We start from the raw sequence: 25,083 nt of genomic DNA on the forward strand, positions 1-25,083 counted from the left end.
TTTAACTCAATGGGACTTAATTGTAAGTAGAAACGTATGATTGCCCTGTAAATCTCTTTGTTATGTGCATAATATTGCCAGGAGTGGAGAGCTGAATTTTTGTAGGTAAAAGATGCCTTTTTACAAGTAAAATCTTGCCTGAAGTCCACCTGACCAAAATCTCTTTAACCTATTGAACATACATGAATTGCTGGCTCTGGTTCTGGCTCTTCAAGCAACTTTATAACACCAATGCAAAATTGGTGTTATATTAGATACTTTCCAGTACTGAAATACATCACCAGCTAAACATTGCGACTCACCAATACATCACGATACCTGAAATATGGATGGAGCTATGTCAAGGCACTGGATGACTTTATAGTTTTTCTCGCATTGTGATTTTGGGCCACACCTGCTCTTTTGATTTGCTGCCACCTGCATGAGGCCAGGGAGAGCTGAGCCGGCAGGAGTTGCAAGAATTGAGAGAAGTATTTGCTGGCTTCACAGATTTCCTCACATTATGGTTTTTGCATAACACACACACACACACACACACACACACACACACAATGATTTGCGATATATTGCCAGGTCAAAAATTATGAAACTTATATAATGATACGGACTTCAGACCGGTTTTGGACGATATATCATCAATCCCATACCTGAGGATCTGAGGTAATGACATGCCTTGTACTGAAAGGGGCAATTGAAATCTCTGTTAAAAGGGGGGGGTTGTTTTTAGCAGGGGTTTCAATGTAAACCTCTTCCTGGGCTGAGAGCCACAATGATGAAAAATGCCCCTGCTTCTCTGCTGATATGCATAGGTTGGCTGAGGAGTGTGGGGCCTTGGCTCTCTTTAATGTCTCTGCATAGGTACACAGTGTGTGTGTGTGTGTGTGTGTGTGTGTGTGTACATGCATATGCAAAAGTCAGGGTGGCTAGTAATGCCCACTGCTGGCAGACAGCCCTCAGAGGGGTTGTCGTGAGACCCTTGGGTCAAAAAAGGTTGGTCACAAGTGCTAACCTCTTTCAATTTCAGAGCTGCAGAGTTTCAGAGCTATTGCAACCCTGGAGCCCCTTTGAAATCAGTGAAACAACTGCGCCGTGATGTCCTTAATTAAGTACTGTTGCTTTTGATAGTTTGTAGTCACAGGTCACATTAGGTGGGTTGGAGCCAAAATTATGTCTCTTCGATCTGTATTTTCATATACCTTTATTAGCTGCATCTCAGGAAGGTATTGCTATGGAAATTGTGTCTCATTGTAATTTTTAAAAAATCTCTTGTCATTTCTATGCATTTTTTGTATCTTCAATGAAATAGGTTCCATTATCGGTTGATCCTTCTTTGAATGTACCAGTTTCCTGTTTGAGTATAACTGAAGATGTGGAAACAGCAAGTGAAAATGATAGGAAACTAGAATTGGATGAAGCAAATAAAGAAACACTTCAGCAAACACTTTCAAGTCTAGAAGTTAAACTTAAAGCTGCTGATGAAGAAAAAGGTAGAATAAAAAAGGTATAACTAAAACTCCTCAGCATCATCCATTAAAATCTATGGGTAATTTCATTATGGTTGTAGCTGGCAACATCACCTATAGTTAGGCTTGTCTAACACTTTCCAGTCCAAGATCCTGTCCTCAGTTGCTGTTTGCTTTGCCCAAATCTAACTATTTTGGTTTCCTTTCCATGCTGGGTGTCTGACTCAGTTGGACTTATATGGAAAGTTTCAGGAAAGAAGGTCAAGATCAGGCATCCCCAAACCTCAGCCCTCCAGATGTTTTGGACTACAATTCCCATCTTCCCTGACCACTGGTCCTGTTAGCTAGGGATCATGGGAGTTGTAGGCCAAAACATCTGGAGGGCCGCAGTTTGGGAATGCCTGGTCTAGGAATATGTTGTAGGAATATACGCACACACACAAGCCTTTCTGGTGACTGTCGTATTAATATTGTTAATTCTGCTGAGCTTAAAAAACAAACAACTTAAATTAAGTGGCTTATCATTTCCTCTCTTTGCCCAGAAGTTGACTAATATTTAATCGTTTAATATTTTTTGTGGAAAGCCTGGCTTAGAATTTTAAAATAGGTTCAATACTTCTTCATGTCAATCTTAAATCTTTTTTAGGAGTTAGAAGATTTGTTGGAAAAATACAGGATTCTGGAAACAGATTTACTGGAACACAAGGAGGATAAATTGATTTCTCATGAAGATCAGTACAAGAAGATTCAGGTAACTTGTTTTTCTTTCCCCACTTCCCTAAGGCTAAATATGCGTCCAATACACATTTTTCTTTTTCAGTAACTTGCATGGTTGCCTGAAAGTTTGAAATCATTTTTTTTTTCAGAACAGGACTTTAAAAAAGTAGTCAGAAGCTCTCTTGCCACTGAATTTTATAACATAAAGCCATGGGCCCCCTCTTCCCAAGGTTAACTCCCCCCTCAAAACCAAAACCAAAAAATGCATCCCATCAGCTGTTTGGCATTTTCATAGGCAAACATTCAATTTCTATCAGTTTTTCAGTGCTTTGGAGAACTTGTAAAAATGACTTCAAAATTTTAATCTTTTTCTTTTCTTTGGAAGTATCACATGGTATTTCCCCTTGATGGTGTTTGTCTGAAATGAACGTATAATTATTTTGCCAATGGCTACTCTTTATTATTTAGTGGTAACAAATTCAAAAGAAGCCCAGAGAGGTTGTTTGGTATCTGTGGGTTACATGCAACTAAATCATTCCTTGAGTATGCCCAGATAATTTAATGGATGAATTGGTTAAGTCCATTGAACTCAGTGGGATTACTCTGAGTGTGACTTAGATGGGCACATGACTCAAATTCATGTTTTCACATTTGCTCCATACTAGGCATAATTTTCCCATAAAGGTTGAGTACATAATGTCTTCATTCAGTAAATAAATTGAAAATATTCTTTGTGTGGAAATGATGTCTCAGGTGTCTGAGAGCCACCTGTTACCAGCTTTGTTTCCCCCCAAATAATATTTATTAATTTTCAAACATTTCAACACAAAAACAAAAAAGCAAAAATAAGACATGATCAAAGAAAAGAAAAGAAAAACCATATCAATTCTTACATTAACTTGACATTGTGGACTTCCTCGATTCCCCCCACACTGGGTCCATTTATTAAATCTTTTTATCTAATTCTACCCCCCTTCCCCTGGACTCCGGATCTCCCAGATGCATCAACCAGCTCCATAAAACGTTCCAGTTTCGGACCATCTTAATCGATCAGAAAATAGCCCATTGTTGCTTCTCACCCTATTCACACTCTTTCGCCACCTGTCCACCACTCTCCCTTCTTTGTCCCCTGCTGCCTCCCCCAATTTTCTAACTGTAGCACAGTACCATCCAGCTAAGTTTCTACTTTTCAGCCCTATCACACCTAGTTTGGTCATCAATCAGCCCATGTATTCAGCTCGACCCTTAGTTGAAAACCATGAGTTTTTGAAATCAAACTTAAAATGTAGAACAATGTTGTTTCATTTAGTGCACATGAATATGAACAGCGTGGAAATATATCCTGGAGGTAGGTATGCTCTGTGGCTAAGAGTACTAGAAAATGTATGTTTTCTTTTAAAATTAATATGACTTACATCCTGTTAAATACCATCTTCTAACAAAATATTTAGGTTGGTTTTTAGGTGCAGACATAGAGGAGACAGAACACTAATAATGAAAAATGAGTCTGTAAAAAGTTACCTATTATACCTGCCACTAAATTTATAGATGAAATTCCAGGAACTTTTGCAGGTCATAGAAGAGCTTGAAAATATGGTGCATTGAGGAAAGTAGCATGAAAAGGGTACTTTCTTAGTTTCCAGCCTTGTTTTTGATACTTGATTAAACACATTTATGCATATGCCCACTTCTGTTCAGTTTTTCTGCCTGGGCATTGCAATTTATTTTTTTGGATGTCTTTGTGCTTTTGAATTCCTTTTCATGTTTTATTCAGTGACATTTCCCCCCAAACCTCCCAGAGCCACAAACTCAACTTACGCAGCAAACTGTGTATTGAACAAAGTAGATTAATGAAGAAGCACATAGAAAAGAATAGATAAATAAATATAGCACTACATAATGCTAGAATGTATCTGGAATGACTTTAAATCCCAAAGGGCACAATAACTGGCAGAAAATTTGCTTTTGTTTTCTGAATTTATACACTTTCTAATACTACCTGGGCTCCTTTCAGTCCCAGCTATATCCAGTAATGAGTGTGTCAAGCCAACAGATCCATTTCCAGTGATTGCCTCAGAAATGCCTAAGCATACATTGCTTTTCCTCCTCTTTTAGGTTTCATTTAAATATAAAGATCTACTAAATATGAAAAACCCCAGAATTATGTTAGACAAGAGCAATTATTTGATCAACATGATCCATTAGGAAAATGCTCAGTTTGTATATTATTCCATAGTATTTGAAGTTCTTCATCTTGGAGTATTACTCTTGCTATGTGTTGTTGTTTAGTCGTGTCCGACTCTTCATGACCCCATGGACCATAGCACGCCAGGCACTCTTGTCTTGCACTGCCTCCCGCAGTTTGGTCAAACTCATGTTTGTAGCTTCAAGAACACTGTTCAACCATCTCGTCCTCTGTCGGGACTTCTCTTTGTGCCCTCCATCTTTCCCAACATCAGGGTATTTTCCAGGGAGTCTTCTCTTCTCATGAGGTGGCCAAAGTATTGGAGCCTCAGCTTCAGGATCTGTCCTTCCAGTGAGCACTCGGGGCTGATTTCCTTCAAACTGGATAAATTTGATCTTCTTGCAGTCCATGGGACTCTCAAGAGTCTCCTCCAGCACCATAATTCAAAAGCATCCATTCTTCGGCGATCAGCCTTCTTGATGGTCCAGCTCTCACTTCCAAACATCACTACTGGGAAAACCATAGCTTTAACTATGGAGCTGGACCATAAAGAAGGCTGATCGCTGAAGAATTGATGCTTTTGAATTATGGCGCTGGAGGAGACTCTTGAGAGTCCCATGGACTGCAAGAAGATCAAATCTATCCATTCTTAAGGAAATCAGCCCTGAGTGCTCACTGGAAGGACAGATCGTGAAGCTGAGGCTCCAATACTTTGGCCACCTCATGAGAAGAGAAGACTCCCTGGAAAATACCCTGATGTTGGGGAAGATGGAGGGCACAAAGAGAAGAGGACGACAGAGGACGAGATGGTTGAACAGTGTTCTTGAAGCTACAAACATGAGTTTGACCAAACTGCGGGAGGCAGTGGAAGACAGGAGTGCCTGGCGTGCTATGGTCCATGGGGTCACGAAGAGTCGGACACGACTAAACGACTAAACAACAACAACTAAGGCCCATTTGACTTCACTCTCCAAGATCTCTGGCTCAAGGTCAGCAACCACACTACCTGAGGTGTACGAGACCTCCATATCTTTCTGGTATAATTCCTCTGTGTATTCCTGCCACCTCTTCTTGATGTCTTCTGGTTCTGTTAGGTCCTTTCCACTTTTGTCCTTTATTATGGTAATCTTTGTACGAAATGTTCCTTTCATATCTCCAATTTTCTTGAACAGATCTCTGGTTTTCCCTATTCAATGGTTTCCCTGCTATGTAGAAACCCCTTTTAGGAATATGCAGATAACTTTAGCCCTTCAGGTATTTGGGAAGTGAAAAGAAGCTTTTGCTCCCCTCTTCTCAAATGTGTATTGCAGTGATTTTCAATCAGTGTGCCGTGGGGTGCCACGAATAATGGCCAGGGGTGCTGCGGGCAACACTGGCCTATGTCCCTTTTTCCTTCCTTCCATCCTCTGATGTCCTCTCACATCTGTGCCTACCAAAGGCTGGCACAGCTGTTTGTTGCATTAGCCTTGGCTACAAGTGCTGCAGGGGGATGGTGCTGGTTGCCAAGAGCTGAGGTGGCCTCAGAGTAAGCAAGCAGGCAGGCAAGGGAGCCCAGCCAGTCAGTCCATGAGCCCTTGATGTTGGGAATGGACAGACAAGTCCCATGCCCCTGTGGGACTGTGTGAGGAGGCTCAGAGACCAGGGCAGCAGCAGTGACTGCCCAGAGGACACCCAGGGAGAGGGGTGTTTACAAGTGGAAGGTCAGACTCCTAGAAATGAGCAGGTCATGACACCCACCAATTTAAAAAGAGCAGTTCCATCTCTGTTGAAATGAAGACTAAAGATGAGCCTTCCAGTAAATGTAATCTGACTTCAAGATCTAATGCTACTGTGTTACAAGGGATATGGCCAGGACTCTCTTTCTTCCAGGCTTTGGTTATTGAATAGTAGCTAAAGCATTAGGTGTCTAGACACTTGAATGTTCAGTAGCATTCTGAGTCATTCTTCTAACTTTAGAAGGTTATTTATGCTTCCATAAACATTTGGATATTAACAGTTTCAAGTTGGGTGCAATTATTTCAAAGAACTGTTAGAGCTGGAATCTGGGTGGATAAAATTAAATTGTGTCTTAAAAAACAAAATAAATTAGGTTTTTAAAAATTAAAAGCAATTTTAAGAGAATATATATTATTTGTATATAAGTGTTAGTTAATCTGTGTCCTTAAATATGCAGTAATAGAATGATACCTGACTAATGTAAATAAATATAATGTTTGTAATCACTTAAAATTAAAAATTTGCTTTCAAACTCATTGCATTACTAGCTTTCCCAGGTAAAGGAAAACGTGACTTTTGAGGTCAATCATTATCTATATGACACAGTAATTCATATGCTGGCAGTTATGGACCTTGAGACCTTTCAACCAGACACTTTATTTCCATGTCATAGGGAAAGAGTGTTTTGCCTAGTCACTACAATTCATCAGTTATATTTAACTAATAATAACAACAACAATAATAAATTAGTATTCTTCTTTAAAAAAGAGAAACTTAAAGTGGTTCACAGAAGAAAAATCATCATACAAACAAAAGTCAGCATTTCAATAAATACAAATAGCAGCAGAAAGGATAATAACAATGTTGTCCTGTCTGGAAAAAAGCACAATAGCAGCAGAAACAGTTAATAAGCTTTGAAAAAAAATCAAACTAAATCTGAAAGATAAAAGAATTGAATTAGCTTTTTCAAAAATACTTTGGCTAAGATTTTTAATTTTTATTGATGTATTTCTGCAAAAACTGGCACCATAAACAATTTAGCACTGTAGTTTTGAAGTGGCATATAATGAGGTTTACAAAATAGCTTAAAATATAAAACCAGTCTTCACCAAACAAATGAAGCCTGAAGCAGCACACTGGTGTGCCATCTCATTTTTTTCCTGGAGAAAACATTTCATAAAATTGGTTTCACTACTAAGAGGTTCTGCTCCTGGGCCCTGCCAACCTAACTTCATTCAGGAGCATCACCTGAATGAGGTTGAGGTGCCTGGAAAAAAGTGACAAGTGGGGTGCCGCAGGGTCCTGTCCTCGGCCCATTGTTGTGCAACATCTTTATAAATGACTTGGATGAAGGAATTGAGAGGATGCTTATCAAATTTGTAGATGAAACCAAACTGGGAGGGGTAGCTAATGCCGCAGAAGACAAAATCAGATTGATTAATTAATTAACTGCCCTATACCCAGGGGTATCAGGGCAGTTCACAGAATAAAATCAAGATATAAAACCACAAAATACCTAATAAAAATAAAAACAACGCAGTAGCCCCCCCCCCCAACCACACGTTTTAAAAGGGCATAGGATGTAAATCGTATCGACCGAAGGCCTGCTTATAAAGGAATGTTTTTGCCTGGCACCTAAAGATGTATAATGAAGGTGCTGGGCAAACATCCCTAAGGAGAGCATTCCACAGATGGGGAGCCACTGCAGAGAAGGCCCGTTCTCATGTTGCCACCTTCCAAAGATCTCAGGGTCTGGGCAGGTTCATATGGAAATAAGCGGTCCTTGAAGTATTGCAGTCCTGAGCCTTTAGAGGCCCTGAGGCTTTATAGGTCAAAACCAGCACTTTGAATTGGGCCTGGAAACTAACTAGTAAGCCAGTGCAATCGGACCAGGATGGGTATAATATGCTCAAACCATCTTGCTCCGGTGAGCAACCTGGCCGCTGAATTCTGCACTAGCTGAAGTTTCTGAACCGTCTTCAGAGGCAGCCCTACATATAATACATTGCAGTAATCTAACTTTGAGGTTACCAGAGCATAGACAACAGTAGTTAGGCTATCCCTGTCCAGATAGGTGCGTGACTGGACCATCAGCAGAAGCTGATGGAAGGCATTCCAGGCCACTGAGGCAAAGGATCCAGGAGTACCTCCAAGCTACGAACCTGCTCCTTCAGGGGAAGTGTAACCCCATCAAGAACAGGTGACCTCCCACCCATCTGGTCTAGGGAACCCACCCACTAACAGTGCCTCAGTCTTATCTGGATTGAGCTTCAGTCTGTTGGCTCTCATTCAGTCCATTACTGAGGCAGGACACTGGCCCAGCACTTCCACTGCCTCACCTGCAGATGTAAAGGAGAAACAGAGCTGAGTGTCATCAGCATACTGCTGACAACGTACTACGAACCCCTGGAAAACCCCACCAAGCAGTTTCATGTAGATGTTAAACAACATGGGGCATAGGATTGAGTCGTGCAGAACCCCACATTGAAGGTTCCACGGGGCTGAATAGCATTCCCCAAAGAACACCCTCAGGGAACGACCATCTAAGTAGGACTGGAACCGCCGCAAGGCGGTGCTACCCACCCCTAGTTCGGAGAGTCACTCCAGAAGGATACCATGGTCGATGGTATCAAAGGCTGCTGAGAGGGACACATCTCCCTTGTCTCTCTCTCATAGAATCATAGAATCGTAGAGTTGGAAGAAACCACAAGGGCCATCCAGTCCAACCCCCTGCCAAGCAGGAAACACCATCAAAGCATTCCTGACAGATGGCGGTCAAGCCTCCGCTTAAAGATCTCCAAAGACTCAAACCAATGGCTTCCAGTTCCAAGAAAGGAGATTCTGACTAAACATTCTGACTGGAAGAGCTGTTCAACAGTGGAACAGACTCCCACGAGAGGGGAGTTTTAAAACAGGTTCGATGGCCATCTGCCATGGATGCTTTAGCTGAGATTCCTGCATTGCAGGGGGGGGGTGGACTAGATTACCATTGGGTCCCTTCCAGTTCTAAAATTCTATGATTCTATAATTTAAGGTAAAATTCAATTGGATATAACTTGCATGTAAGCCATTTTGAGCTCAGTGGAGAGTGTGGAGCTATTTTGTGGGAAGCATACCCTCTCCAGGTGCTTTGCCATCTGAAGGATGTAATAATCCTCAAATAGTAACAGGGGACCAAAAGGGCTTCCAAGGATAATCTTGGCATGTGATCTAAAGATAGATCCCCAAAGATCTTGCTATAATGCACGAGCCAGTTACTGGCAGATATCTCTGCATTCATTAGGGGTCTAACTATATGAAACAATATACCTAGAAACAGGATCCAAAAGTTAGATTATTTCCTTTTGGCTGCAGCTTGTCCCAGTTGAGTCAATTTTTGCCCAGCATACTCCCTCTTTTCTGTCTTCAGAAGTAAACTTGACTGTGGGAAGGAGTTAGTAGGTCTGTTTTTGCAGGACTGTGGAGATGGTTTCAATAATTCTTTTTGGCACATCTTGGTCAAGCTACCCCTGCAATGAACCTATGTTTCAGTTAAAATACTAATTATGGACTATCATAGGTCAGAGGTGTTGAAATACATTTTGTTAGGCTTGCAAAATGTCATAGTTCATTGCCAAGGCTTCCTGACAAAGAGTACAGCTTTTGAGTAACCCAACTATAGAAGAGGGTAGGTGTCTTGTCCGTGGAATTTGTCTTTCACAATACTGAGCGGAGTGATTAAGGGATGAATGTCTATAGTATTAAATTAGCAGAACCAATGGATAATTATTACTTTTAACCATGTTGCTAACCTCAAAGCAATGAATATCAAATAAAGGAGGAGGAAACAAAAGTATGATTATTTATTATTTATTAGATTTTTGCACACCCTTCATGAGATCTTAGGGCAGTTCACATAATAAAATACAGGATAAAATAAATAAAATACTGTAATCAATGGTACTGCTATGGGCTTCTAAAAGTCATATATTTATTGCTGTGAAGATGATAAAAGTTGATGAAAGACTTAAAAGTTCAAGAAATTCCAGACCAGATTTATTTTTTATTTTATCCTGCAATTAGGGATGATGGCAGCTTACTTCAGCAATAGTTAATTTAAATTTTAGAAGATTCTAGAGATGCTCTGTGCAGGTGTAGAACTCAGTTGTACGGTTGCAGGTAGCCTCTTGAACACCAGTGGTTGACTAGATGTTGTCATGACTGTATGATTATATATTTCTTACAGGAGAAGCATAAACTTGAGTTGGAAGACTTGAGAAGAGCTGGCCATGAGGCCTTGGCTATTATTGTGGAAGAATTTAAGGTAAATATATTTATATTTATAAAAATGCTACAGTGAGTTGACCTAGTCTGCTGTGATTGCTATGTGACTTTCCTGTAGATGTAGATGTAGGAAGCAGAAATGCTCACAGGATGTCTTGGGCCTGTTGTCAAGCCTATTGTCATGTCTGCTTCGGGGATTTTTGGATGAAGCCAATTATTTGGATCCATTACTGTCTGGTTTCTGTCCTAGTTTTGAAATGGAAACTGCCTGGGTGCTAGGAGAGGGAAAGGAGTGCCATTCTGTTGATTCCTGTGAACTTTTCCATTCAGTACCATTGAGTGTGACTTCCTTCTCTGCTTCCTGGAAATTATTGCACTCTGGAAGCTATACTTCATTGGGAGAAGTTATCTGCAAGTTTGGACTAAGGTGTCATCAGTAGTGGAATATATATTTCTCTGCCTCTCATTTCCATCATCAGTCAGAACACATAACTCCATTTTTCTGCCATACTTTAAAGTGTTACCCCAAAGACCTTCAATAAAGACCTGACCAAGCCACAGATTCACTAAGATTCACTTCTTCTTGGACCATGAATAGCACAAGAAACAAGCTTGAGATTACATTGTTTTTAATTTAAATTGGTTTGATGCAGGCTAAGTAAATTCCTACTGTAATATGAGACAATTTAAGCCATTTTTAATCCACCAGGTGTTTTTTAGTTCTCTGGTTCTTATTTGAACCTCAGCCTTAGCGTTGGCATAGGTTTTTTTCTTAGTGGCACAGTGTCTATCTCTTTGCCAGATCTGAAAGGCCTTCCTTTTCTTGTCAATCATGCGTTCAATCTCACTGTCATTCTCATCAAACCAATCCTGCTGTTTGTTGGTTTGGTATCCAATAGTTTATTCACAGGCTGCAATCATGGATGTTTTTAGCTTGGTCCAGTGTTCCTCAATGTTATCAGGGAATTCTGAAAGCAGATTGTCCTTTAGAGTTGTTTGGAAGCAATTCCGCTTAATGGGATCTTGAAGGGCTTGAGTGTTCATTTTGCGCCTTGGTTTCCTTCTTTGAAGCCTGCGTTGAGGTATAATCTTGATAGCCATTGTGGAGCGTATTAGTCAGTGATGTGTCCAGCAGTCATCAGCGCTCGTCATAGCTCTGGTAAGGAGCACATCACGGTGATCCTTAGCATGGGAGTACGAGATTCCCGATGGCTTTGCTCACAAGGGTCATAGGAACATGCAAGCCCACTCACCATGACAAGGGGATGATCCGGCGAGTACCATCTAGTTGGAAACATGCAATAGTAGTCCCAATCTTTAAGAGAGGCCAGCCAAACGTGGCTTCTAATTATAGGCCAATCAGTCTGCTTTCAATAATAGGAAATCTGTATGCCTGCTTTCTCTGTAATAAACTGAGAACTTTTCTAAATGACTATAACGTACTATATGAAGCTTCCCGCAGAACCACTCAACATCAGATCACTGTCTAATGTTGTCCCTCCTAGCTGAGAAGTACATCAGACCTCTACAGGGAAAACTCTTTGTGGCCTTTATTGAGAGCCAGTGTGGTGTAGTGGTTAAGAGCGGTAGACTCGTAATCTGGGGAACTGGGTTCGGGTCTCCGCTCCTCCACATGCAGCTGCTGGGTGACCTTGGGTAAGTCACACTTCTTTGAAGTCTCTCAGCCCCACTCACCTCACAGGGTGTTTGTTGTGAGGGAGGAAGGGAAAGGAGAATGTTAGCCACTTCAAGACTCCTTAGGGTAGTGATAAGGCGGGATATCAAATCCAAACTCCAACTCCAACTCCTCCTCCTCCTCCTCCTCCTCCTCCTCCTCCTCCTCCTCCTCCTCCTCCTCCTCCTCTTCTTCTTCTTCTTCTTCTTCTTCTTCTTCTTCTTCTTCTTCTTCTTCTTCTTCTTCTTCTTCTTCTTCTTCACCTGAAATCTGCCTTTGACTCCATCCCCAGATCTAAACTATGGTCAAGTTACATCTAGTTTTGAAGGATAAATGCCTCCTACATCTTATTGTGGAAGCAAATTGCAGGTTAGGTGTGGGTTGCAGGGCCAGCTCTCAGACTGTATTGAGATGGCCAGGGGAGTGAGACAGGGATGCATTTTGGCCCCTACTTTGTTCAGTTTGTTTTTGAATGACTTAGACGGAAGCTTAATGGATCCTGACGGCCATCTCCCCAAAATAGGAATGCAACCATCCTCTCCCGATCCAGACCTGGCCTGAACTACCAACTAAGGAAATTCTCAGACTACTGCTCTGGTAATGGGTTATCCATTAATTATGAAAAATCAAAAGTCCTGGTGTTTGAGAAAAGATTCTCCCCAAGTAAATGGGTATTGGATAGTCGCAAACTAGAGCAGACCAAATACTTCTGGTACCTGTTGGGATATTTGTTCACGCCGATCTTCTCAAGCAGCGAGGCTAGTGTGATTTGTGTCTGTGTTCCCAGGAGAAAGGAATGTATCTTATCTGCCTTTCTCTCCATGTGATGTTTTCACTGTACTTTACTTTCTGTTCTCCAGCAATGCCGGACGCTTTTACATGCAGCTCTACCCCTGTTTCTCCAAAAATAAGACGTAGCCATAAAGTAAGCCGTAGCAGGATTTTTAAGTATTCAAGGAATATAAGCCATACCCTGAAAATAAGACATAGTGATAGGCGCAGCAGCAATGCCAGCCGCGGCAGGAGGGGGAGGAAAAAAATAAGACATTCCCTGAAAATAAGCCATCGTGTGGTTTTTTGAGGAAAAATAAATATAAGACGGTGTCTTATTTTCCGAGAAACACGGTAACTGTCTAAGCTGGGCAAGCAGAGACACACTCTGCAATTTGCCACAATAAAGTAGTTTAGCTCTTCTTTATGCTTTTGTGTGTGTTGTTCTTCACGGTGGGAACAATCACATATTTCCCGTGCCACCAGACTCACCTCGTAGCCAGGAATGTGCACACAGGTTTTGTCCTAGCCCTGGGGGCAAGTCTCACAACTGGCCCTGGGCAGCCAAATGCTAACAGTACCTAGGGCGTCTATTCCATCATTCTAAGTCCTGGAAACACCATTGGCAGACTGCCTATCAAAAGGCGGAGGTAAGCAAACTAGCTATACTTCAATTCTTTTATACAAGGGGAGGCCATTATGTTCCATCAGCCATTAGAGTATTTAATGCAAAATCTGTCTCTCAACTCCTCTACACCTCAAACATCTGGTTCAATGGCTCATTTCCCAAAGTTTCTCCGGTCCCTTTTACAGGTTCCAAATTGTGTTCCAAATGCAATTCTATTTCTAGAAACAGGTGAATGCCCTCTCTCAAGTAAAGCATGGCTCAAGATCTCAGTTTTTGGCCTAGGGAAGGGGTTACTTTCACACCTAAACAATGAGGAGTTTATCAGCTCATGGAAGAAAACGATGGTCAGAAAAGCCACTTCAATTGGAATGCCATCTTCTCTCTTGTACCATCTGGGCAAAGGCTCTGGGACTTATCACTTGGTGATCTCCAATCTCAATCTCATGTTATCTGTGGCCTGATAGTAGGAATTCATTACGGGTATGATTTTCAGATACCCGGATATCTTAGAAATCTGTCTGTACCAATTTATCAGCGTCTCTTTACCAAAGCCAGATTAAATGTATTTCCATCAGAAGTGCTGAGAGGCATCCCTGCTCAGAATAGGCTCTGTGTATGCTCTCAGGACGTCGATTGTATGAGGCGTATCCTACCTACTGCATTGCGGACAATATGAGCAAGCTAGGGATCTATTGATTAAACCCCTACTGGCAAATCAGCCGGGTAAATCTGAAGCTTACTATACTAAATATCTTCTGGATGACAAGTCCAAGATATCACAGTGGTCGTGGCAAAGTTTCTTTCGGTAGTCATATATCAAAGATCATACTTAAGACTAAACAAATATCGTCTCAGTCTTTCTCTCCTGGGGGGGGGGGTTGTCTATGAATCTGCATTTTATTCTGAATCTATGTTACCGTTCTTTGGACTGCAGTAAAGATTATATATGGTGGAATATAAATACATCAAATAAAAATATGTTATTAGTCAAGTTCCCTGCTTTGGATTTTTGTCCTACCACTTTTTTGTCTGAAAACCACCAGTTACAGATGTTTGTCAGGGACTGTACTGAAGGGGACGAGATGGAGGAGGAATGGAGGAGATCAGACACCCCTGCTGCTGTTCTCCTGACGCTGCAGGATAAGAGGAATGCAGCCTTGATTTACAGCAGGGGTTTGAGGAAGGTCACAGCTCAGAGATCTTCCTCTGAGTTGGGAAGTGTTAGGAGAAGGGGAAGGTGAGGCAGAGCCAGGAGAGGCAGAGCAACCAGCTGACTCCTTGTCACTGGAGAGTATTTCTGACCCCCCCCCCCTTCTCCTAGAACTCTGCGTTTGTTAAGAGTGCAGGAACAGAGGACTTGGAGACCCCAGTGGGGAGGGGTACCTATAAGGGGGTATGTTGGGGAGGGTCTCCCGTTTCCCGTGCAGCGGAGGTGGTTTCGGGGTGTGGCCTGGGCCTGGAGGGTCAGGCTGGTTCTCGAGGCCCGGTCTGGATCTGGAGTCCTGGCCTGGGTGTGGAGGTGGCATGGGCATTGGTAGAGGAAGGATCCGGCCTGACTGTCTGTGGTGCTGTCGTCGGAGGCGGCTGAGGTGGTTTCGGGACCTGGGTCTGGAGGAGCAGCCTGGGTCTGTAGGCCCGGCCTGGTTGTCGAGACGGCATGGGAGTCGGTGGCGGCAGGGTCCGACCTGCCTGCCTCTCGTGGCGTCATTGGTCGCGGGTGAGGCGGTTTTGGGAGATGGTGTGGGCCTGGAGGTTCGGCCTGGGTCTCCAGGCCCAGCCTGGTTGTGGAGGTGGCGTTGGCGGTGGGGGAGCGGCTGGTCTGGTGAGGGAGGAGGAGGGGGTGGGAGGGATGTGGCAGCACTACAGAAATGGAGTCTGTTCCTTTGTCATCCACTGGATGGAGTCCCCCCCCCCCCAAATTCATGTTTTTACCTGTGACAGGTAAACACTTGCATATTGGACTGGAACATTGTGCCCAAATTTGAACTCAATCGGTCAAGCGGTTTTGGAGAAAGGTCATGACACACAAACATGGACCTTTTATATATATATATATATATATATATATATATATATATATATATATATATATATATATATATAATGAGAATTTCATCCCTTGCCACTTCTACTTGCCACTTTCTTGAGCTCTCCTTCAAAATGTGTTTATCTGTCCTACAGCCAGTAATAACACGTACAGGGACTTCATTCAACTTTTCTGCATCTCCCTATCCCTTTAGCTTCCCTTCCACTCCTTTATGTTACCATCTAATGATATTAAATGTCTCTGGCCAGATTTCTGCTTCCAATATACATAAAGAAATGTTTGTTGTTGGTCTTATTGTGTGTTTTATTCTGTTTTGGTTTGCTTTCCTTATTGTCAACATACAGTTATTTTCTCATGTTGTTCTTCTAATTTGGGAAAGACTTCATTTCTCTGAAGGCCTCGTCTTGTTTTTCATAGCGACTTTGATTCTGTTTGTTAACCACACTAGCAGCCTCTTGGACTTGATGGTGCCTTTTCTAATCTGTGGTATCTGTAGCTGGGCTTCTATTATTGTGGTTTCAAATAATCTCTAGCTTTTTTGGGGAGAATTGATCCACAACTTCCCCTTTCAACTTCAATTTAACTCATCCCCTCATTTTTTAGAAGTTTCCTCTTTTGAAGTCAAATGTGATTGTGTTTAACATTTTGGCAATATATGTATGTTTAGTTGACAGCACTGTGGTAGCTGTTCCCAGTTGGTTCAACGGCAGACCTCACGCTGAGTTCTCAGAGTCATTTAGGATCAAGTCCAGGGTCACTTTGCATCTGTTTGGTTCCATGGCCAACCAATTACTAAAGGACCAGCCATTTAGTAATGCATCTTTGTTTTGACCCAAACACAGATTTGCCCCATCTATGTAAATGTAACTGAAATGGTACAGCACCTTCTCCTTTGGATATCACCCTGATTTCTTTCTCTGTTTCATCACCCTCAATATGTCATCTTCAGCTCCCAGCTGTTCCCTGTTCTCAGGCTTGCTTATCAAGTGGTGGCAGTGGTGCTGTAAAATGAGTTGTTCCGTTCCTGGCCCATTACACTGTTTCTGATGTGTAAGCCAGCTTGCCAACAGAACAGAGAGGTCCTTTCCCTTGTTCCTACCCATGAACAAGTGGGTGGCTCTACTGCCAATGGGCACTGGAGGGGTCCAGGCAAGGTGTGAGCCCCAGGGTGTGTACCTGGCCCCCAACAAATGCTCCTGTATGCTGGCTGCTGACTCTGGTTTTATGGGGAATAATCATAATCCCTCTGTGCATAATCCCTCCATGCAATGAATTTTTTTCTTTATTTCCCCTGTATCTGTTTTCTCATTCAGCATTCAATACCCCAGCTCTCTTTCTTACATTCTCTCTCTCTACAAATAACTCTGGCGTGCACATTTCCCCTTATGTCCATTGGATTTTCTAACAAGTCATCGTATACTCATTGCTGAGTTCTGTGCCATCTCATTGGAAGATCTACCAACTGTACACCATGACTTGTCACGAATCAGCTGCTCTTCAGCTTCTGCTACCTTTCGCCCAGAGGTTAATTAAAAAGCTGCCTTGTGATCTTTTTGATACTAACTGCCAACAGCCCAAGTCCATTTTGGGTCAAGTGGAGCATGTTCCTTTTCCAGAGTGTCTCATGATGTGCAATAATTTTTTACCCCTCCTCCAGAGCACTGGTGTTGTGTTGGTTGTTGGCACCTGGGGTGTGCATGTGTGTGCCGGGCGGGGTGGGGTGGGGGACGGCGCCTGGTGGAGAGGTGCCAACCCTTGTTGCCACCAGAGTAACCCCACCCCCTACTGGAGCGAAGTGGGACTGCACTGAGCTGCCTGCTTGCCTGCACAGGGTGGACCCCAGCTGGCCAACACGGCCCTTGGCTGGTGGAGAGGAGCACCATGTTGTGTGCTGGCGTCGCCTGCATGGGGGAGTTTGGTTCACACCCGCTCAAAAAATGTGTGCCTGGGGCAATGACACACCATGTTACACACACCATGTTACACCCTTGCTCCAGACTGTCTAGGTGGGCCGTGTCTGTGGAATGGGTAGCATTTCTGAGATTTTTGCTTGGGAAGCCCAAGATTTTAACATACAATCCAAAGCCCTATCCCCCCCCCCCAACCACACCATTGCATTTTAGTGGTGTCAGCATGCACCAGCACCACTGATTATCCCCCCTTCACACACACACAATTTTTTTACCTTCAACATTTGCATCAAGCAGGCAACATGATGAACACAAACCCATATATATTCCAAATGGCTTCCACTCCTGGGAGCCCACTATTCCTCACTCGCTCAGGTGCAGCCTCAGTGTGAGTGTGTATCTATTTGATACCCAGTTGAGAATCGGGTTGTTACAAATCATAAACTGCACAAATCATAAACTGCTGCTGCTTTCCATTCCCATGTTTATTTCAACAAACAGACAGCATAAGACAACTTGAGGAAAATTCAGAACACTTAAAACATGAGAGAGCAAATTAAGTGAACCTGGAGCTGTGTCAGCCAACTTTTCTCTTGCATGTTAACCTAACTTGATTTAATCTCTGTCTTTTATGCTGCTGTTTGTTTAACTTTTATCCTTGATAATTAACAACGGTAAAGAAAAGTAAATATAACTCTTGGAAATATTTTTCTTGGCTCATGATATACTTAGAATCATAGAATTGTAGAGTTGGAAGGGACCCTGCAAGGGTCATCTACGTAGTCCAGTGTTTCCCAATCTTTTTCTGACCATGGCCCCCTTCTAACCTTGTTTCCTTCCCGTGCCCTCCCCATGAGTGTAGCCAAGGGAGGGTTAGGGGGTCAACTACCCCTGCAAAAGAAGTATAAATGAATACGAATCAGGTTCTGCCCCCCCCCAAAGTCAGTCCCCTTTACAAAAGTTCTGGCTACACCCATGCCCTACGGTAGAAAGGGAGCTAATTAAATGTTTTGTTTGTAATTAGAACATATTATGTTCATAATTTTTATAATTTATACAAAATTCCATTACTTAAAACGATAGGAACATAATGAAATATTGTTGAAGCAGAACAACAAAGAATCCTGGAGCTGGAAGGGACCCCAAGGGTCATCTTTCTAGTGCAACCCCCTCCAACATAGGAAACTCAGCTAAAGCATCCATGACGGATGGCCATCCAACCTCTCCAAGGAAGGAGAGCCCAGAGCCTCCTGAGGGAGATCCATCTTCCATGTATTATAAAAAGTAAACAACACTTATTTGACTTCAATTATTTGACGTCAACTTAACTCCCTGCAGCTGTCTTCTAAGTAGACACTTAGTTATGTACTAGAGCAAGTCAGCAGCACCAGACAATCCCCGCTTGGCTAGGCACTGGGGCGGATTGCACAGCTGGGCTGATCCTACCGGCAGGCCCTGCGCCCCATGACAACATCCGAAGGCCCCACTCAGCTAGGCGCTGGGGAGGATTGCACTCTGCACCATGAAGAGTCAGGCCCAGGCTGCCACTGGGCCCAGCCCTGGTGGCAGCAGCAAGCAGCTCCGGCTCTCCCAGCCCTACCCATTGTCACCCCACCACCACACTTACCTGACCTGGGGGTTCTGGGTAGCAGGTCAAAATGGGAGCCTCAGCAATTGCCCTCTCCCGCCAGAAAGAAACCAGAATTGCTCTAAGAAAACACACATGGCAAGAAGGAGCGCTGGGCCCTGGTGGGCCACCCCCTTGCCTGCTTGTGATTGGCCAAGCAGATAGCCAATCAGGATTTTAAAAAAATAATAATGATGATTTTTTTCTTTCACTTCTCACTTCCATCTGTGGCCCCCTAGCCTTGTGCTGTGGCCCCCCATATATGTGATTTTCACCTGTGGCCCTCTTGGAATATCCTGGGGGGCCCCAAGGTGCCATATGGCCCCCGGTTGGGAACCACTGATCTACTCCAACCCCCTGCAATGCAAGAATCTCAACTAAAGCATCCAAGACAGATGGCCATCCAGTCTCTACTTTAAAACTTCCAAGGAAGGCTAGTCTACCTCTTCTCAGGGAAGCCTGTTCAATGTCAAACAGCTCTTAACCACATAAAGTTCTTCTTGATGTTTAGTTGGAATCTCCTTGCAGTACTTGTAACTTGAAGCCATTGGTTCAGGTCCTAGCCTCTGGAGCAGGAGAAAACAAGCTTTTTGTTCAGGTACCTAGTGCCTGTGTAAATAATATTCTATTGAAAGTTTTAAAGAGGCTAAAAGTAGGTTATATATTTGGTAATCTGGCTTGGTCCATCCCCCCATTATTCTGATTTTCAGCCATTATTAGTAATCTGAAAGCAATGGTCATCAATATAAGACCTGTGGTGTGATCATATTTTGTATTAAGAAAAAGCTTGGGGCCTTCTTTTTACTCCTTCCCTACTCCCAGCTTTTGATAGTCCTCTCAGATTCAAAGGAGGCTTGCTGTGTGAGATGGGTTGAGGCTGGTGGGCCAAGAAGCATGTGCCCAGAGCCCCCTTGAGCGCATACAGAAAACAGTGCAGGGTGGGTCTTTTATTTATTTATTTTTAAAAAACTAATTTCACATAAGGCTTTCGTTTCCATCATTCATAATTTTTGAAAAGAATTTTCCAAAGGAAATTCTAGCTGGGCTAGTATTTAAAAGTTCAAAGTAACATGACTAAAAGTTTTAAGTCACATGTCAAAGTAAGAGTGGAAAACTTTCTGAAAATTCAAGTGAACATCTTGTTTTTATTTATCTCACTTACAGCCCACTTTACTAAAAATGTCAGCTTGCCTGAACTATTTTGTTCTTTTTTAAAAAATATTCATAACCCTGATGTTTGCTTTCATGTAAGAATCATCTCATTTCCTTCATCAGCAAGGGATGTGGGTGATTTGCTCAGTCTTGCACGCAGAAGTTTTTAGATTCAATCTCCACCAGCACCAGTTAAAGAAAGACACCGACCCTGCCCCACATTGACTGACAAGGGCTTTCCTTGATCAGAGTGATCATCACTGGAATAGGTGGACCAGTCTAATTCAGTGCAAGGCAGATGATTTCCTATGTGCCAGAAAAATGTGTCAGAAATTTAGTGAATGTTGCCATTGACCAATAATTCTTAACGTTTTAGGAAGTCCTGCAAGAAGTAGCTGAAATGTTTCTGGCTTTTGACAGAATTTACCAGTACTATGGTGAATATTCTTCACTTGGAGATAATGAAAATTAGATTAACAATAATGTTCAGTGGAGGCTTCAAACTTTACCAGGCAGTATCTGATTTTTTTGACATTTGCCTGTGGGCCTCTTAAAATGCAAGGAAAAGTCCCTATCAATAAATGTAGATTCTGACATGTATGATACGACTTTGACCAGTACTTTGCAGTTTGACCAATTAATGGTTTGCATGAACTTGATGGTTTGCTAAGAATTTTTATTTGCTCTTCATTTTAGGTATTGAAAACTGAAAGGCAGTGCATATTAATCTATGGTGTATTCTAGACTGGTATAAACATTAATATATTCCAAACCTGACTGCTCAGCTCATGTTTTGGTACAGTTTTTGTAGCTTTTTTTTTTTAAAAAAGGGACAAACTGCTTGGAATAATTTAGTTATAGAATGTTTAAACAAAATAAAAGAATTAGGCATATTAATTATTTTTAGACATATTAAATTCTTTTTATTTTTTAGCTTCTTAAAAGCATTGTGGTTTGTGGATAAGCACTTTACGTTCAATCAAATTCAATGGAAAGGATTTTAACTTAACTCTCCTATTGGAATCAAAAAGTACTTGGCACTGGATGGATCATATCCTATATGAAATGCATATTCTATTCCTCACATCTTCCTGTTTCATATGAATATCCCCCCAAGTTTAGGATTGCTCTTGGAATATTGCTTTCAGCGGGGGAGTGGGGGCATAGTAACACAAACCCTTTTAAAAAGCATTTTAGTACATCCCTTTTAAAAAAGGAGCTTGTGAAATTTCACAATATTTTTAAACACATTTTTATTATTTGGAAACACCCCCACCACTACTACCCAGGGCCTCCTCGGATAAGAGCTGTAACCTAGGAGGATTAAACCTCACGCATATGGTACACAGACAAAATCTATTTATACTAAATGGTCCCATGCAAGGAGATTATCCAGGCCAATACACCTTTTGGTCAGGTCAAAAACTCTCAGTCATTGATTATTGCATTGTCTTGCCAGAGCTGATCCCCATGATTATGGAGTTCAGCGTAATAGCAAGATCAGAAAGTGACCATCTCCCAATGGTCTTAAGGTGTGTGCTGCCTTTCAACCAACCATCAACTCAATTCAGATATAGACCGACCTTAATGACCGATGCAGGGCATAAAAAAGCTAAATGGAACGACCAAGTGAGCGCACTTGTCGCAAGTTGCTATAAATCAGCTGAGAGCCAGGTCTTGTCCAGAGCAATACAGGAGGGATGTACAGGAGAGGCGACGAACAATATAACTGTATTTGCCCAATATCAAATACTTATAAAAAGACTTCAAGAATTTGTCACAAAAACACACCCAGATTCCCTAACGTACAGGATACCTTCTAAAAAGTGGTTTGACCTAGAGTGCATCACCGCTAAAAAGACACTGATTAACGCCTTTATCAATCATAAGGAAGATCCCTCAAATAATAAAAGACAACGTATGATGGATGCTAAAAAAAAGTTACAAAAAACTATTGATTAAGAAAAAATGCCTTGCATTTAAGCAACATTGGCAGCAATTAATTGAAGCTACGAAACTAAAAAATCCATCAATATTTTGGAAATTAATCTCGGGCCATCCAGTGACAGCCTGGCAATCTCACTTTCACGCTCTGTATGGGGAAGCTATTACTGCAACCCATTCACTAGATATACCGGACGACCAACTACAGCCATGGCCTGTCACCCCATGAGATACATACACTGATAGGTATGATGGAGAACGGGAAAGCTCTGGGTAATGACTTCCTTCCAATGGATCTGTTCAAAATTGATCCTGACTGGTGGGCTCCTGTATTAGCTGCTCTCTTTACATTTATAGATGGAACAACTCAGATTCCCGATGACTGGGGGCTCTCAATTATCTATAAAAAAGGTCCTAGGGATGATCCTGCAAATTATAGGCCTATAAGCCTTTTAAATACCACCAGTAAACTTTACGCCAGATACCTGAGTGGAAAATTGTGCGATTGGATGGAAAAGGAGAACATATTAGATGATGCGCAGGCTGGATTTAGACAGAATAGATCCACCTTAGATCACTGCCTGACCTTGCAACATTTGGTCGAAAAATATTCCATGCAACATAACCCTCAGCTCTTTGCAGCATTTGTTGACTTCAATGCGGCCTTTGATTCCATCCTAAGAGTCCAACTCTGGGACAAGCTCAGCATCCTATCTGTGAGGGACAGGGGATATCGCGAAGTCCCTCCCCTCCTGAGTTCAAGCCCGTCCCCGAGCAAAGGGGAAAGCAGGGAGAGTTCCGATTCCAGTGGGGAAGCAGGAAGTCGTGTCCGAGGCTCAGGCAGGGTAGAGGAGCCAGGGTCCCAGGTGGGACAGGAAGGGGCAAGTAAGGGGGGAAGACCCATCCCCCCAACTCCAGAATTACGCAGGAAGAGGAGGGGCAAGAGGATGGGTCTGCCAAAGCTTTTGTGTTGGAGAAAGACGCGCCAAAAGCCATTAGGAGGTTCTGAAACCGACTGACAACATCGCTCCGTGTAAATAGCAATGACTTGAGCACTGTAAATACGCAGCACCAATAAAAGAATAAAATGCAGAGCTGCGTAGCGTCGTTACTCTGAAGTAGTCCACTCCGGCCACTGTGACAGCAACCTCCTAATCATTTTTGGGCTACTTCGGAGTTGCCGGGATGAGCGTGTCCGAGGCGGAGAAGTGGCGGCAGATCGCTGAGCAAGCCCAGCTAGAACTGCAACAGCTGTCGCTGCAGGCGCAGGGAGAATTGAAGGCAGCTAAAGAGGAGACTAAGAAGGTCCAGGACGACCGGCTACAACTTGCGGAACAGGTGAGAGAGCTCCAGGAAAAAGAGCAGCATTTAAGGGCGGTGGCGGTAGACCTCCATAACAAGCTGGATGCAGAGAAAAACAAGGCGGGAGGGGCTCCCCAAGTCCAAGTGCTGCCAGGAAGGAGAGCAGGGACCCTTGTAAGCAAGTTCAATGGAGACCCGAAGGAGTTTCAGGGCTTTGAGACTGAGATCGTGTATGCTCTTGAGCTGCACCAGAATGAGTTCCCCGATGATGAGCACAGAGTAGCGTTTATTGTGGAACATCTCACCGGAGCAGCCAGGGAGTGGCTAAGACCATTAATCGCAACCAAGAATCCTTGCATGAAAAATGTCCAACAATTTCTAGAAGGTTTGAGGACGATGTATTCGTCCGATAGTCATTTGGACCAGACTAAGGAGGAACTGCATAATTTACGCCAAGGAAATATGACAGTTCGCGCATATTGGGCGAAATTCACCATGCTGGTGCACAGACTGGGGTGGGTTTTGGATTCGCCTCCCATGCAAGCTGCGTTTTACTTGGGTTTGAGCGAGGAGGTGAAGGATGAACTCTCGAGAGGTCCAAAGCCCAGTACTATGGATCAGCTGAGCAAAGCAGCTCTGGCGGTGGGGGTGAGGCAGGAATCCCGGTGGAACGACAAGCAAGCGACGCGCGCAAAGCGGGCTTGGTTCCCACGGTCGCAGGAGAAGCCACTCCCTCAACAACCCTTTCAAGCCACGCCTGGAGCCAGCCAGGACCAGGAGCCCATGCAGATTGATAGCGCGCGCGCGCGGGCTTTTCAAACCCCAGCGGCGCCAAGACGCAAGGAGGGAAGGGGCGGGAATTGCTTTCTCTGCAACTCACCCCAGCATCTCGTCAGAGACTGCCCACATCGCAGGGAGTGGCAAGGAAAGGCGGGAACGGTGGTGCCCTCCCCCACTGACGCAGCACCACAGCAGGGAAACGGGAAAGCCTGGCTGCAGGAGACAAGGGGCAGCAGCCAGGCACAGTCAGCAGACAACAGCCCCAGCCCGCCCACCCGCACAGAGAGGTGCAGAGCCAGCCCACCCCTCCCAGAGCAGGAGTGGTTCTAGAAGTGACGCTAACGCTCCCAAATGGCTATCCCCTGACGGTCCTCGCCTTAATTGACAGTGGGGCGTCCGCCAACTTCTTCTCGAGAAGCTTTGCAGAAGAGCACCAAATCCAGCTTTTGCAGTTGGATTTTCCTCTGCACGTGGCAACCATTGACGGCAGGGAGCTGCTGGGAGGGGCCATCACACATCAAACCCCCCCCATGAGAATGACGGTGGGAAGGCACTCAGAGACACTGGCGTTCAACGTCACCACCATCTCAGACCCCCCCATCGTCTTGGGCATGAGCTGGCTGGCGCGCCACGACCCCTCCATCAGTTGGCACCAGAGGTGCATCACGTTTGGGTCGGACTTTTGTCTGGAACATTGCATGCAGCACCAACCAGGGGAGGGGCCTCCGATAGCCACGGTGGCCACCATGCATATCAAAGGGGGTGAGGCAATACCCAAGCAGTACTGGGACCTGCAGGAGGTCTTCAGCGAAGCGGAGTCCGACCACCTACCCCCGCACAGGCCTTTTGACTGCCAGATCAACCTGGTGCCAGGGGCGACGATACCCCCAGCCAAGCTGTACG

General features: G+C 43.6%; 1 protein-coding gene across 9 annotated transcripts in view; it reads left to right on the plus strand.

Moving 5' to 3' along the window:
• Positions 1-25,083, plus strand: part of CCDC91 (coiled-coil domain containing 91) — a 108,614-nt gene that overhangs the window by 25,260 nt on the left and 58,271 nt on the right. For all 9 annotated transcript variants that reach the window (XM_035137621.2, XM_035137620.2, XM_035137615.2 and 6 more), the window contains exons 5-7: positions 1,307-1,501; positions 2,110-2,214; positions 10,307-10,384. In XM_035137621.2, the coding sequence (XP_034993512.1) occupies positions 1,307-1,501; positions 2,110-2,214; positions 10,307-10,384 (378 nt within the window). The remainder of the gene's footprint in view (positions 1-1,306; positions 1,502-2,109; positions 2,215-10,306; positions 10,385-25,083) is intronic.

Source organism: Zootoca vivipara, chromosome 5 (genome assembly GCF_963506605.1).
Source record: "Zootoca vivipara chromosome 5, rZooViv1.1, whole genome shotgun sequence".
Taxonomy (NCBI): Eukaryota; Metazoa; Chordata; class Lepidosauria; order Squamata; family Lacertidae; genus Zootoca; species Zootoca vivipara.